Source organism: Dendrobium catenatum, unplaced genomic scaffold (assembly GCF_001605985.2).
Source record: "Dendrobium catenatum unplaced genomic scaffold, ASM160598v2 fragScaff_scaffold_1465, whole genome shotgun sequence".
Taxonomy (NCBI): domain Eukaryota; kingdom Viridiplantae; phylum Streptophyta; class Magnoliopsida; order Asparagales; family Orchidaceae; genus Dendrobium; species Dendrobium catenatum.
In genome coordinates, this window is record NW_021319927.1 from 21,563 (window position 1) to 37,918 (window position 16,356).

General features: G+C 34.7%; 2 protein-coding genes across 3 annotated transcripts; both read right to left on the reverse strand.

The window, feature by feature from the left end:
• Positions 1 to 4,955, reverse strand: LOC110111055 (the record flags this gene model as incomplete). The annotated part of the gene is given in 2 exon segments (XM_028700155.1): positions 1 to 494; positions 4,493 to 4,955. Coding segments are annotated over 2 exon segments (881 nt in total), but the record flags the coding sequence as incomplete, so codon positions are not given.
• Positions 4,956 to 6,818: 1,863 nt separating this feature from the next.
• LOC114580997 lies at positions 6,819 to 15,844 on the reverse strand. Of its 2 annotated transcripts, none has more exons than XM_028700156.1 (5): positions 15,630 to 15,841; positions 15,448 to 15,537; positions 12,811 to 12,889; positions 7,279 to 7,372; positions 6,819 to 7,214 (listed from the first exon to the last, which is right to left on the reverse strand). In XM_028700156.1, exons 1-5 carry the CDS (start codon positions 15,693 to 15,695, stop codon positions 7,010 to 7,012), a joined length of 534 nt encoding a protein of 177 aa, XP_028555989.1. In that variant the 5' UTR covers positions 15,696 to 15,841; the 3' UTR covers positions 6,819 to 7,009. The 2 variants fall into 2 exon arrangements, with proteins under 2 accessions (XP_028555989.1, XP_028555990.1); XM_028700157.1 differs by having other exon boundaries at positions 7,056 to 7,197; positions 15,630 to 15,844.
• Between the last annotated feature and the right edge of the window lie 512 nt (positions 15,845 to 16,356).

Sequence of the window (16,356 nt, forward strand, 5' to 3'; positions counted from 1 at the left end):
ACTGCAATTAAGAGCCTTAGAAACAGAGGAGCATCGCTGTACCTTCCCTTATTGGACAACTTCCCCATCTTCACCTGAGCAGATTTGGACGAGCTCTCAGCTCTATTTGGCTGCCACCTTACTTGTCTTCTCTGCTGATCCAATTCATCCCATCCTCCAAAACTCGGCCGCTCTGAATCCTTCCCCCTGAAATCATCTGAGCCGTTCTCTGCCGCAACCCATGACTGATAGGCTGCCTTTCTCTTGTTCTTAACACTACTTTCATCCTGCTCTTCCTTTCTGTAATCAGTTGAAGAGGTGGAAAATGGCTTCCTCCTGATTCTGGGACTAGTCCCTGGCTCTTCCTTCGCGCCGCCCCATAGCTTGTCAATTGCAAGGGATATTGCTGATTGTCCCAAAGGCAGTGCTAATGCCATCAGGAAAGCTTTTGGACCTGTTGCAAGAAGCATTGATGCAATGATGGCAGGGAGTAGGTAGCCATATGACTTAAAAACCTGTAATTTAGGCACCAAGACCAACCGCTTCAGCAGAATTGTTTTAGTTATCATATTTTGTTAACGTTCATATGTTCATAGAAGAATAGCTGAACTTAAGGATTCTGTAAAGAAAAAGCATGGGCGAGTAAGTGCAATTAACAATACTAATACCACAACAACAACATCAAGCCTTTGTCCCACTACGTGGGGTCGACTACATGAATCCTTTTTTGACATTGTGTCCGGTTAATTTTTTAAAAGATTCGTGTCATGATTATTCGACAAGTTTTACGCTGACTGTCGACTACCTAACGCAACCCTCCATTTTTCTCATTCAAGATTTGGAACCTGACAACGGCAGTATTAGTTTGCAATTAACAATACTAATAAACATATGAATTCAAGGCAAGGCAAAGAGGTTTAAATTTGTGGTGGGGTTGCAGGTTTTGATGTATTTCCAAGCTTAAAGTATATATGAAGTCATTCTCTGATTCTTGCGTGTGTAATATAACGCCTTTGCTGCTTACAATCACAATATAGACACCTAAAACCTATCTTAATTTTCCAAATGCACATTCAAAAACTATACCATTTATAATCAGTTAACGAGTTGCATGTACCATTAAAAAACGGAGATGCAGGAACTTAGGAAGAAAATGTCATCACATTGAAGCCAGACATTTCATGAAACCATACATACTCGACTCACTATCACCAAACATTCATCAATAAAGATTAGGTAAAATAAATGCCACAGGAAAACATGACAAAACGCTTTGATATGCACCTAGAGCCTTCAAGGCTAGATGTCATACATTTTGCATATTTTATTTGGTAAAGAGGCTATACTGAAATAGACCAAAACAAAAGCATCTCAATATTTGTATAATCATATTTTAATCAATGCTAACATCAAGCATCTTTCGTGTAGTTTATACTTTTCTTTGGAGCTGATCAATGTTAGGTTCCTCCAAGTAAATATTTTGGCAGCTTAAATACATACAACAAGGAAGAGAGGTAATGTGAAGTTCTAACCTACATGGTGATGCAAATCTGAAAGCCTTTAATTATTGGAAACACAAATCTTGCGTGTTGATGTTGTTTTAATTCTCAATGTCTTTATCTTTTTATTCTCTTTTTTTTTTTTTGGTTTTGTTAATGTAACATATCTATCACATTGGTGCCGCTGAGAAAGAGATGTGTTCTAGTATTTCGACTATCAATTGAGGCTTAATTTACAGCGAGTTGTATTAATTTAACTCCCCTTGCTTCTGATTTCCATTTTCAGCATGTCTCAATATTCTCCTTCGACATGTTATTTTTCAATTTCTGAATTTTTCTAAAATGAAGCTATTTTGATTGGTTGTTTTTTTTGTTTGTGAATCTGCTAAGTGGCACTTTAGCATGTGCAACTGATTTTTTAAACCATTGCTTGCTATGTGATGGTGGGTTCCCTTTGCCAAAATATTTTCAAATTGGATTGATAATGTTAAATATTTCTTTAAACGTTACCATCAACTTGAATATGAAATGGTTGAAATTTGTAAAGCAAAATTTGTGGGACATGTTCAAATATTTTCGTGAAGGCTTGCAAGTAAAACAAAATCAAAATGGACTTAAATGAGACAAATTTAGGCTTCGTTTGGGACGGCTTTCTTCCTACTTCTTAAAATGGCTTCCTAGTTAAAAAGTTCAAATTTTTTACTAGAAAGCTGCTTTAAGAAATAATAAGAAAGACGTCCCAAACGAAGCCTTAAAGAACAATATATACCATTCAATGAATATAGAGACCAATTGAAAAAGCACTTTTAAGTGTTGTAAACAAAATAATTAGTTTTACAGATCTTATAAAAAAACCATGATTCATCTTGAGATTCAACAATTATGTGTTTTATTAAAGATATTAGATAAGAGATTAAGAATGACTTAAGTACACTCTAGAAAAATCCCTAAATGAGGCCTTCACCAGATCTTTGAAAATCAAGGCATGCTATGAACAACTTCTCAGTACTACCACACATGTTGATGTGAAACGTAAATGCCATATACTTGCCTAGGACTTGCCTAGGTGGCAAGATTAATTAAAGCCCAAATCAATTTGGGAGAGAGAATGAAAATCTGAAATTAAGGAGTAATAAAACTAATTCAAATTCAAATTTTGAATTTGAATTATCATTAATTGGGAGGATTAAATGATTAATTGATTTAAATCTGAAATTAAATTTCAGATTTAAATTAATGGTATCGGCTTAATTGGAGGGACGAATTAAGGAGTAATTAATGCTAATTCAAATTCAAATTGTCATTAATGTGTGAGCCTCTTCTAATTAAGAAATTTCTTTATTCCAAGGAGGAAGAGAGGGGAGGTGGGGGTTGGTGGGCGTCGGCTAAGGTATGGCTGGCGGGTGAATTTCTGGACGGGCCAACAGGGCCGGCGCAAGGAGAACTTGGGGAGGAAAAGCCCGAGCTTGGTAGAGGATGAGAAGTTTGGGAAATTTGGAATTTCTAACCTCACGCTCTTAAACTTCAAGATCTCAAAGGAGATTGTAGGGATGTCGGAACTCACAACAGAGATCCACGAAACTCTCCTCAAGAACTCACAAAGAGATCTTGAGAATCTCGGAACTCACAAAGAGATCTTGAGAATCTCGGAACTCACAAAGAGATCCGCGAAACCTCCTCAAGAACACAAAAGAGATCTTGGGAAAGGCGGAACTCAAAAGAGATCCTTCTGAACTCACTAAGAGATCAACACGAAAATAAAATTTTTCATTATCAATAATCCATCCTCCAAATACAAAGAGAAGGGCCTTATATATAGGCCCAAGAGAAATTAAAAGACATTCGCCCTTGGGCTTACATAAACAAAGAGGGTAAAATGGAAATTGCAAAACTAAATTAAAATACACTTAATAAACGAAAATAAACAAAGTGATCTCGGTCGTCGATCTTCAGCTCCTCGGATTGGCATGGACGGTTGGATGTCCGCATCACATGTACATAAAATTCCTAATGAGAAATCTTTACCTCCTCTTTTAAAGCCCAACAAACACAAGAATAATGCACAATCAAATTTAATCTTATAAAAAAATTATAGTTCATGAATCATGAATATCTTTTGAAAATGAATCATAAGAAAATTTATTGTCCCCTTTGGATTCTTTTAGTACTGTTGAATCTAAATTTGCACCTGCACTAGAACTTATTTATAAACTTAAATATGTGATCATATCTAAACTTGAAATCTAACAAAATCACCCCTACTATATCTAATAAGCCAATCAATCAAACAAATAAACTACTTCTTGAATAATCATCTTGGAGGATTTTCATTATCTTAATCTCAACGTAAATCATCATGTAGGCCATCCTCATTTAAAATAATCACAGTACTAACACAACTGATCCTTACTCTTTTTAGTTAGGGGTAGATAACACACCAAAGTTTATCAGCAGTTGAGCTATTAAGGTCAGAATGGCAATGATTTTCATCCATCAAATGAATAATCTTCCTCCCTCATTAGCCGATCTCCAAATATATATATATATATATATATATATATATAATAATATATATATTAATTATAAGAAGCCCAGAGCACCCCAACTCAACCTACAATTGGTTCTAAATTCCTCAAAGAATTGAGATTCAAAGTCACCCAGAGTAGACAACTCTAAGGCTTTATATTTCTTGTGTGAAAGGAATAGTTTGAACCATAGCAAGTCTCATGATCTACATCAGCTATCAAAACACCACAAGGAACATTTCAGCAATGCAAAAAGTTTAATATACAATGAAACTTACACAAAACTTATTCTACTTTAAATACTAGCCATAACAGAATGCCTATCCAATTCATGGATGTACAACCTTCCAATAATTACAAGAAGTACAAAAAAGGGGGGTCATTCGCATCCAAAGCAACAAGCACAAAGACTAGTTCTACATTTGTTCGTGTTACACACTATGATTCCGGATAGAAAATTCAATAAATTAACATAGAGACGAAAGTCACCTTAAAGATCCATATTTTATCCCAGAGCTGTTCACCATCATCGTCACCGTCATCGAAAGAGTCGACTTCTTCCTTGAAGTCGCCGTCCCGGATGCCGTCAGACCACCATCTACGCGAACCTCCTTGCCCAAAATCTCCACCCACTTCTCCGCTGCCTGATTCTTCCCGGAACCTGAACCGGCCGGCCCTGACAGACTCAGCGTTTGGGTCCAAGGCAGAGTCCCTGCGCCGGCAGCGACAAAGGAAGTAGCGAGCGTGAACTGGAAACGAAAGTGATGAGAGAGGAGCAGCGGGAGTAGGGCTAGGGTTAGGCTTTGGGCTGAGAAGTAGAGTATGAGCCCACTGAGGAGGGAGTGAGGAGGAGGAGAGAAGGATGCAGGGTATCATAATATCATATCATTTCGCAGTTGAACACTTGCTCCAAAGAAAAACCGAACGAAGATTGGAGAAAAAAGAAAAAGCCAGCCATGGATGGAATAAGATTAGGGGTGTGACACGACCCGAAAGACACCAATTCAATTTAAAAATTTTGGGTTAGGGTAAATTCGGATTCGAATTGGATCGAGTTCGGGTTCAACAAATCGATCCTTTTAAAAAAAAATCGGATCGAATTTGGGTTGATCCAGAAACCCGAAATTGACCAATTTTGACTCGAAAATTTATTTTTGACCTGAAAACCCGATATTGACCCGTTTTGATCCGAAAGTCCGAGGTTGACCCATTTCTTGACCAAAAAACTAGCAATTTTTTGTCGGTCCTGAGTCGTGTCGAGTTGACCCAAACCCGAAGCGAATTGTGTTTGAGTCCAAAAAATCGACCAATTTGCAAAAACAAGTCGGATTTGGGTTGACCCAAATAATACTGTGTCAGTTTCGGATTCGACTTGAAATTGACACCCCTTAATACGATCTGGAGGACGCTAATATGATTTAGAATAGTTTTCTTACTATTTTCTTAAACAATTTTCTATACAGAATTTTAAATTCAATATTTTTTTTCCTAAAAAAAATAATAAAGAGCTGTCACAGATAAAGCCCAAGTCTTAATTATAAACTTATTTGTTTTATTTAAATGCATAAGTGTTAGTTTGTATATGTTCTTAAATAAAAGTTTTACGGACATATCACTCAAATCTGAAACATTATTCTATTTATTTATATAACACCCAATATCTATTTAAGACCTCCTTAAAACAAGTTATTTCATTCTTCACCTCGGCGTTCATTCTTGCTCGAACTCTTTCTTGTGAGCATAATTGGGACACTTTGAATCCCTCAAGGCAGTAGCTGCTGCTGCACACTGATGAGGATGAATGATTTATGATTTGATCTGTTAAATAAGCTACATTTATAGATTTTAATAGAATGCTATACTTTTTTATTTAAAAATTTCTAAAACAAAGTTGTTATTAAATTATTCAAATTGCTCTAAAATGTAATAAGATTATTTTATTACTTCCTTGACGATTAGTAAGATGTAGACAGAAATAGAAAGAAAGCCGCCCCAAACGAAACCTTGTAGTCTGTCGTCGATCATTGTTACCGATAGCAATGGGGGATGACGATTGCACAAAAGTATGGGGCCATGTAAATTAGGGGTTAGGAGTTTATAGAAGAAAATAAGACCCTGCTTGCCTAATTATTTCATGAGTTATTTACAGTCGATACTAATGAAAGTATGGGGCCATGTCGTGATTCATCTCCAATCGAACTCCATTTTGCACGCTTCTGCAAAGGTAACCATCTTTCTCCTCTTTTGCACGTTTCTTAGATAAATCCGGTTGAGACAGAAAAATCGCGACAGAAAAATCGCGTAGGCGAACAGTGCCACGTCAATATTTGGGTCGCACTGTTCACCCTCCACTGATTAGCGATTTATTTGTCGTTCGAATGGAGCAAATCAACTATGCCTTATAGTCGTTTGGAGTTCGGCGGGAGAAGCCCTTGGGGAAAAAAAAAGCTGGATAAAATCTCTTTGTCTTCTCTAAAATATATGAATCAAGATATGCTACTCTAAACTACTATCGCACATAGCAAAATATCAATATTATGGTCCAATTCTCCTGGAAAAAAATAAACAAAATTGGCCTTTAAACTTGCATTTTCTTACACATCTACACTCTTCAAAGTAAATCCAACGGCCATAAACCAATTCGAAGAATTTTTGTCCCCAAAGAGCAAAATTCCTCTACTAATTTAGAATCCTAAGCTAGCTGGGAAAGAATACAATACTCATTTTCCCCACCCTCAATCATACATTTCTATCTTAATGATTCCCACGTAACTCCCATCATAATTGAAGAATAAATGTTGGGACAAAGAGAACAAAGCAAAAGCAAACTCCCAATCTTGAGGACCCACAACTTATTATCTTGTTTTCATGAAATAAGAAAATTAATGGATGACGACAATGTCTCCAGCTTCATCATGAAGTTCTGTAACTTTGATGTAGTTGAAAAAATATTACAATATTAACTCAACTCTAAAACCTCAGAAACATACTTACATCAGTAGAAGATCACTGAAACTTATAGTATTTATCAACTGCCACAAAGACTTCCCAGGTGCAACTGAGTCCCTTAGGAATAACAACAAGATCTCCAGCTCCAAACTCTACAATCTCTGATAATCCCTTTATGTGTGCTCTGACTTTCCCCTTAAGAAAGTAGCATATTTCTTCTGCATCAAACTTCAGATAGTATTTTCCTGGAGGGCAGCCCCATCTGAATACAGAAGTTAGTATGAAGAAACAATAAAGCTCAGATTCAGAAGGAAGAGGACCCTTACTTTGGCCATGATTTAGTTCGAAGCTCTGATAGGCGCGACGGAGATGGGTTCCTTTCTACATGAATTGTGAGGAAGGAAGAATCATGGCTTGAGCCTGTTGCCATGGAGGAGAAGTTATCAAGTTTGTTTAAGCTTTGGATTTTTGGATTCTTCTGGTTAATATAACAGAGATGCGAGGAGGTGCTATGATGGATTTTCTCATATGATGCAAAGTAAAGATTCCATTTATATTTTGGAAAAAATGTCTGAGGTGCTCCTGTTGTATTTCTATGATAAGATAAATTTTAAATACAAGATAATTACCTGGTCCACTACATTTACAATTAATTTAGTATACATCTACTATTTGAACTGTAGTTTTATTTATTTATTTGAAGTACAGAAGAAAATGCAAAAATATATATTGAATATTATTATATGGCAGCTCATGAAAAAGGGGTGAAAAAATTATGATTTTTAGTTATTTAAAATTTATGCAACTTAATTATAGACTAATTAAGATTAGAATATTGATCTCTTGCCTCATTTTATTGTGTGCAGGAATGATCTCGAGAATTAGTGGGGCCACTGTTGACCTCGTTTTTATCACGATTTTCCCTCGAGTGTGTTTGACCGAGCCAATTGGGTCCCGTCAAGCCCAATTTGAGTCAAATCAACGTCAATATAGTTCAAGTCTTGTTCCTTGCAATTCATTTAAGTCCAGGTCCTTTGTTAGTCAAAATTTTAACAGCCTCCCAGCGTCTTCCTTGTTTTAGGAAATTTTGAGGAGCTAGGCCTTACCACCACTCTAAGAAAATTGTGTATAGTAGATGTCTGGCGACACCGTGGTCGTGATTTTTAATCCCATAACGCTAAGAAAAGCGTGTATGAGTCTTTGACGTACTCGTTTGAAATATTTACAGTTTTCCCCACAGGCGTAGAAGCACGTACACGAATACTTAGGAGTGTCCCCACCACGATAAGAAAAGTGTGTATAGGGCCTACCCGCTTTGCCGCAAGAGTCGCACCGGATTCCCTCCCACCACACTAGAAAAAAGTGTATATAGATGATTTTCCAGTGCATCGTGAATGTCGAAAGCGAGATTTGAAGGTTTTAAGTTTAGAAGTGATTTATACCTTGCGCAGGACGACAATGTCAATGATGATGAGGTGGCGAAAATGTTGAGGGCATGAGGATTGAGTCACAAAAGCACAAATTTTTTCTCTCTTTTTTATTTTGCTCTTTTTTAAAAAAAAAAAAATCTCTCTCCTCTCTCTTTTTTTTTCTCTTTTTTTTATCTTTTCCCTCTTCTTCTTTTTTATAATAATAATAATAATAAAAGTAAAGGTATAGAGAGAGCTTAGAGAAATTTAGAGAGAGAGATCTCTCTCTCTCTCTCTCTCTCTCTCTCTCTATTAAGGTGCTGCTGAAGATTGAGTTAGGAGGTGTTAAGTGGGTAAATCGGGTTGGGAAAGCTATTTGAGTGAGGTTGGTGGGCTTTTAAAGTGGGCTGAGTTGAGTGGGGTTTGGGCTATGGGACAAACAGATCTTTGAGTGATTAAACGGCTGTGAAGGTGAATTCGGGCAGGGGCGAGCAATTGGCTTGGTACGGGCAAGCGTGAGCATAGTTGTCAATGGCGTAAAATAGCGCGGGCCATGGCGCACAGGACGGCGCGGCGCACCTACACGTCATGTTCATGACAAGACGCATGTGTTTAAAATAGCGCGCGCTATTTGTGCCACATGTGAGCCATGGTACATGACGGCACAGCGCAAAAATGAGAGATGTCATACCCCATTCAACCTTATTCATAGTGACATCTGAGAACCCTAAAAAATAACTAACATCTTAGGGGCCCGATGATTTGTATCATTAATTGATGATTGCACTCAAATCTCTTGGATCTTTTGCCTAAAAAACAAATCCGATGTTCGCCCTATCCTCCCCATTTTTCACACTATGATCTAGAACTAATTTGGGGTAAAAAAAAGGAGATTTCGTTCTAACAATGTCAAAGATTACTTTAACCAAATCATATCTTCTTACTTTTAAAAGGAATGTATCATTAATGAGTCTTCTTACACTCATATCCCACAATAAAATGGAGTTGTGAAAAAAAATGGTCACCTTCTTGTTTCCACCCATGCACTTCTATTCCACTACAATGTACTCAAATCCTATTGGGGGAAAGCCCTTCTATCAAATATCTCATAAACCGACTACCTTCGAAAACTTTGGGACTAAAAAACACCAATAAATATTATATCCATTTTTTACCCTGAATTTCGAACCTATAACAACCTCATACCTAGAATCTTTGGGTGCACTGCCTATGTTCACGTTTACAGCCAAAAAAGAGGAAAACTATATCCAAGAGCATTCATATGTATCTTTGTCGGATATTCATCCATCCAGAGAGATTGCAAGTGTTAACACCCCCCCCCCCAAACCAAGAAAACCCTGTTAATCTTACTTTTAATGAAAAAAAATTCTATTTCAGCAAACCTCATCTTTAGGCGGAGACTGTAATTGAGGAAGAAGAGAAAAGTGAGCTTGTCTCTCTTGGCCTTCCAACTCCATCTCAAACCAATACACCTAAACCTGAAATCAAAACCAGGGACACTGAGAACAAAGCTATTATGGAAATATATTCTAGGCGTACAAATTCAAACTATGCTCTAGAGCATATCCAAGAATCTGAACCATCTCTTGAAATCGAGCTAAATACAAATTCACAAAAAAACCTCCCGTGAACTCCATAACCAACTTTGTATCATTCCATAACTTCTCACATTCACACAAAAAATTCCTGACTTTATTAAATGATATTCATATTCCTAATAATATTTTTGAGGACTTATCTGATGAAATTGGAGAAGTACCATGAAAGATAAAATGCAGGCCCTAGAGAAGAACAATACATACTTTCAAGGAGAATAACAATACCTAGAATATCACCGACTTGCCAGTAGGAAAAAAATCAATCGACTATAAATGGATGTTATTTGTGAAATACAAAGCTTATGATAAACTAGAAAGATATAAGGCAAGACTGGTAGCAAAAGAGTACACTCAGATGTACGACATTAACTACTAAGAAATTTTTGCACCTGCGGCCAAGATGAACACTGAAGATCATGCTCTCACTAGCATTTAATTATAACTGGCATATGGAATAGCTGGATGTCAAAAAAAATATTCCTACATGGGGATTTAGAGGAAGAAATATTTATGAATATCCCACCATGACTCAAGAAAAAATATGGGGGTGACAAATGTATAGGTTAAAAAGGGCTCTATATGGGCTAAAATAGTCTCTAGAGCTTGATTGGGAATATTTTCAAAAGTCAAGCGAATTAATGGATATCGACAGAGTCAAGAGAATCATACATTATTCTTCAAGCACACGGACTCAAGGGAAGTCACGATTTTATTAGTTTATATAGATGATATCATATTGGCTGAAAATGATGAAAATGAGAAAGCAATTCTAAGAAAATGTCTTGCCAAGAAATTTGAGATCAAAGAACTTGATAAATTAAAATTTTTTCTTAGAATTGAAGTAGTCCACTCTAACAGAAGAATCTCCATTTCACAACAGAAATATATTAATGATCTTCTAAAAGAAAGAAATAAACTAGCTTGTAAACCAGCATTAACACCAGTAGAATCAAATCTCAAATTGGGGGAAGCTAAAGAGGATCCAGACATAGATAAGGGAGCTTAACAAAGATGTGTGGAAAAATTGATCTACTTTTCTCACACAAGATCATATATAGCCTTTGTTGTAAGCATGGTCAACCATTTCATGCAAAATCCAAATAAGAGTCACATGGAAACTATAGACCGAATACTGTATTACCTTAAAGGGAATCTAGGTAAAGGAATTCTCTTCAGAAAAAGCTGTGGAGTAACCTAAAAAGCATATACTGATGCAGAATATGGAGGATCACTAGTAGATAAACAATCTACCTCATGATACTGCACATTCCTTGGAAGAAATCTTATTATATGGAGGAGCAAAAAATATAATTTGGTGGCAATGTCTAGTGCAGAAGTAGAGTTCAGACTACAGCCTTGTGAATATGTGAGCTACTATGAATCATGATGATTTTAGAAGATCTAAGAATCAAGTATTTGTTCATATATTAAAAATAAAGGGGATGCATAAGAATGTGCGAATTATAGAGGAATTAAATTCATATGTCATACATTAAAATTATGAAAGAGAATAATTGAGCATCTGTTACGATGTGATGCTAATGCAAAATCAGTTTGGATTCATGCCTGTTAAGTCTACTACTATGGAAGTCATATATTTATTGAGAGATTCAATAGAAAAATATAGAGTAAGTAGAATTTACATATGATATTTATTGATTTAGAAAAAGCAAAAAGCATATGATAAAGTTTCAAGAAAAGTGTTCTAAAAAATTCTGGAAAAAAAGAGAGTTAATAATTATTATATTAAGTCATTAAGAATATATATACATGATCCTTGTGTTGAAATACAAGGTGGTTTGACCAAGTATGTTCCTATTTTAGTTAGATTACATCAAGGATCAACGTTAAGCTCATATATTTTTGCTTTAGTGTCCGTTCTTGCTATACATCTGCAAGAGGATGTACCTTGGTGTGTGCCTTTTTCTGATGATATTCTTCTTGTTGATAAGACTAGAGAGGGGTTTGATTAAAAACTTGAATTATGGAGGTCAACCTTAGAGTCTAAAAGTTTTCATTTGAGTAGATCTAAAATCAAATACATGGAGTGATTTTAGTAGTAATAGATCTAGGGGTGGGATTGTGACATTAAGTGATCAAGTCATTAAGAAGAGTGCTCATTCTAGACATCTCGAGTCTATTATTCAAAGTGATGGTGAAATATATGAGAATATTATTAGTAGAATTCAAGTTGGATAGTTGAAGTGCAGTAATACATTGGGTCTATTGTGTGATAGAAAAGTGACCCTCAAACTTAAGCGAAAATTTTATAAAATAGTAGTGAGATCTGCAATGCTTCATGGCGCTGAATTTTGGCCATTAAAATAAGAGTATAAAATTAAGTTAAGTGATGTAAAGATGAGGATGCTCAGGTGCATCAATGGCTTTACACTTAGAGATAGAATGTAAAATGAGTATATATATGAAAAGATTGGAGTAACTCTAATGGTAAATAAGATTAGAGAGTGTTGTCTTAGATGATTTGATCAAATAAAACATCACCTTTTGATGAGTTTGATAGGATAGTAGATGTATTAGAGTCAGAATATTTTAAGAAAGATAGAGATAGGCCTAATAAAATATTAAAAGTAACATTTTTTATTAGATTAAATGAGAGTTTGACTCTTAATATGACACAATGAAGCAAAAAAGATTCATTTAGTCGACCCCATGTAGTGAGATAAAAGCTTGTTGCTATTGTTGTTGTAGCAATCAAATATAATAAGGTTTAGTGCTATGCATGATCAAGTTGATTGATAAACTAGCTTCCTTCTGTTGAAGTGTTAAGTTCAAAATAAATGGAAATATGTGGCAAAGGACATCAACTAAACCTTAGAAATCAACCAGGATTTAAAACCCAATCGAGCAGCACAAGTTAGGGCATTCCCTGTATTGCCACCACTTTCTACCTACAATTGTAAATAATAAAAAATAAAGATTAAAGTGTTGATATATGGCATAAATGAAGACAAACTTCCATAAAATTTGAATTTCAGAACAAGAAGATGCTAAAAATGCACTAGACAAGCCCCTGAGGAAGATGAGTTTAAAACGTAAGAGAATAAACATGCTCAGGTATTGCAAAACAAATAAGATGATATGGAAATAATTAATATGTTGCACAAACAAAAGATAAATGCAGGAACATTCAATTCAAAGTACCTATTTCCTTATGTAAAACAGAAGGATAGTAAATTGTTCTTGGGATAAATAAAATAAATGATGAGCAGAGGAAAGCTGGGTACTGCAACAATCTGGAAGGCTAATTTTCAAACTTAGTTCAATTTCCCGCCACATTAATGATTTGAACACTTAGAAATTCCAAAAGAAACTGCAAGCATATTCTACTAAAAAATTCCAATTTAACTGGAGCTTAATCATAATTTGATAATCAGCAACTCCAATAATAAAAAAATGAGATTTTAGGCATGCATGGATTAAGAGAAATCTAAGAAGAAAGAATAAGAGTAATAACTCCGATTGAACAATGATTCCAATTAAAGAAGGTAGCTGCACCAGACATAGAATAATGACAAAAAAGAACAATGATAAAGAATTCCTTCTATAGCATTCAATATTGAAGTTTTTATACAATCTAAATAAAATTATTTTAACCTAAAAGATTTCAAAGATAATTTGTTCATGAGCCGGACCATTTGTACTATCAACTAACACAAACACCGCGAAATCTAACTTCACATGCAGTGCATAATGTGCTATGATTGTATGCATGATATGTAAGAATCTAGGATTAAAAAAAATAATAATAATAATAAAAAAATTCTAAGAATCTAGGATTTCTAATACAACTAAACAATGCAATAGATGAAATTCAAACGAAATGAATTTGAAATATGTAGATTAAAAGACTACTAGTTAAAAGAAGCACTTACCTTCATTTTTTTTAAACAATAAAATACGAATAATGCACGTCAAACAATGATTTATCAATTGTCTAAATTAAAGAATTTCAACAAAAACAAAAAAACAAAAACAAAAAAAAACAAAAAAAAAAAAAAACAAAATCAATGGTAACCATTGAGTCAATATCTTTGTATATTTGTTATGGAGATGCTTATAATGAACATTCAAAGTGAGGCGATTAGTTGTATGCTTTTTATAGATGATACAGTTCTAATTACTGAACAATTCAGCAAAATAAGTGAATAATTAAAGGTATTAAAAATTTGAGAAATACAATTATATAAAATTTTGGTGAGTATGATATTAAAAATTGCTACTCTATAATATAAGACGATAAGGTGGTTCCTGGATATTATAGGTTTAAATATCTTGGATGTATTATATAGAAGAATGGAATTATAAATAAGGATATAACTTTTAGAGTTAAGCCTAAATAATTAAAATAGAGAATTATCTTGGTAATTTGTGTGATTAGGATATCATAGAGGCTTAAAAGAAAATTTTCTATAATTTCAACTAAGCCAGTAATGTTGTATGGATTTGAATGTTAGGCTATAAGAAATTAATTAATATCTAAGTTGAGTATAGAAAAATGATTGTGGCAAACTATTAAAGATAAATTAAATAATAGTTATAATAGAATAAATGTTGGACTGACATCTATTGAAGATAAGACGATTGAAAAAAGACTTAAATGATTTGCAAATGTATAATAAATGATTAAATCATATATGTTTACAAAATAAGTGCCAAAGAATTAAGAAATAAATGAATAAACCTACAATTATATGGATATAAGTTGTTTAAAATGATATGCAGATAAAATTTTTAACACTTGAATGGATATTGATTATTAGCTTGAAATAGTCAATAACCTTTCGAGAAAATGACCAAAATGGTTTATTGACTCTTTATGAATGACAAAATTGATCTTCAACTATATTAAATGATCATTTTTATCCCTCAAGTCTTTAAAAAAAATCAAAACATTATGGGACTATTTTGATTCTTCTTTGAGGAGTTGAGGGACCAAAATTATCTTTTAATATAGTTGGGGATCATTTTGCTCCATAAAAATTAAATGGACCATTTTGCTTCTTTTCTCATATCCCTTCAAACATTTGATTGTTAGCTTAAAACAGTAACTTCTAACACTTGGATGATTCCATGATATTTCAACATCGACAAATAGAACTCCCCAAGCTCCAACACCATAATCCAGCTCCCCCAAGACTTGGTAACAATCAAATAACAAATTTTACCTTGCCATTTGATAAAAGCCAATTCCCATTCACAGTAGCTCGAATAAGAAATGAAAAAAAAATGCAGTAGATTCAGTAATTCACCTTCACCTAAGCAATAAAGAAGACAACGATAAACTCATAACCATCCAACCAACAATTCCACCAAACACAACAAGTTAAAAACAAAAAACCAATTTCTTTTCTGATAAAAGCAAGCATAGTTCACAAAGACCCCTTGTCAGAACACCAAATCCAGTTAAATTCAATGTAACCCTAGTTTCAACGAGAAGGAGTATTACTTTCAGACTAGTGCTCCGGATCTTATCATCTGGTTTAGGAAACGCCACCACCGTCGCCAGGTAATCAACAGACAAAGAGCCGCACCCGAGCTGGCAATACAAACAGCAGAAAAAAAATATAGAAACTGAAAAGGAGTAATCGAACCAATAAATCACCAAAATTGATACGAAGGAAAACTCACCACCACCCGGTTCTGTTGAAGAGGAGGTAGAACACTCTCAGCTTGTGAGGACGATAAGAACGACATCTCCGCCGTGAAATATCGATTTATGAAGATAGAAGCGAGGGAGGGAGGGAGAGAGAGGGCATTGTGTTGCGAAAGAACTTGGCGAGCAGTTTAGAAGAGGGGAACTGTGCATTCTGCATTTTTGCTTTTCTTTCTTCCTGTACTTATTGTTGGTAAATTTTTTAGCGTCATATGACATATCTCTTATATTTTTATCTCATCAAATATACTTCAAAATATTTTGGATTTGATTTTATCAAAGAGGTTGATCATTTTTAAAATAGTTTTTCAATATATAAATTTTTAGTTCAAATAAATTTTGAATTAAAAAAACTACTTTAAAAATCAGTAAAAAAAACTCTCTCAAACGAAACCAAAGCCATTCAAGCTCCCTCAATGTAAAATTATTCTGTCAGGTTACCTGACGTAGAGATACATCAGGTAGCATATAATACGTCGCCACGTGCACTTATTCTTTGACGCGGCCCGACGACTCGACGACCCGACTCAGACGAATCCGGGATTACTATGTTCACGTATTGCTCGGTATTTGCTCGGTATTGCTAGGTATTACTCAGTATTGCTTGGCAATAATGATAAGTATCGTTCTGTAAAGACCAATACCAAGCAATACCGAGTAATACCTAAAAGAACTTGGTATTAATACCGAGTAATACCTAAA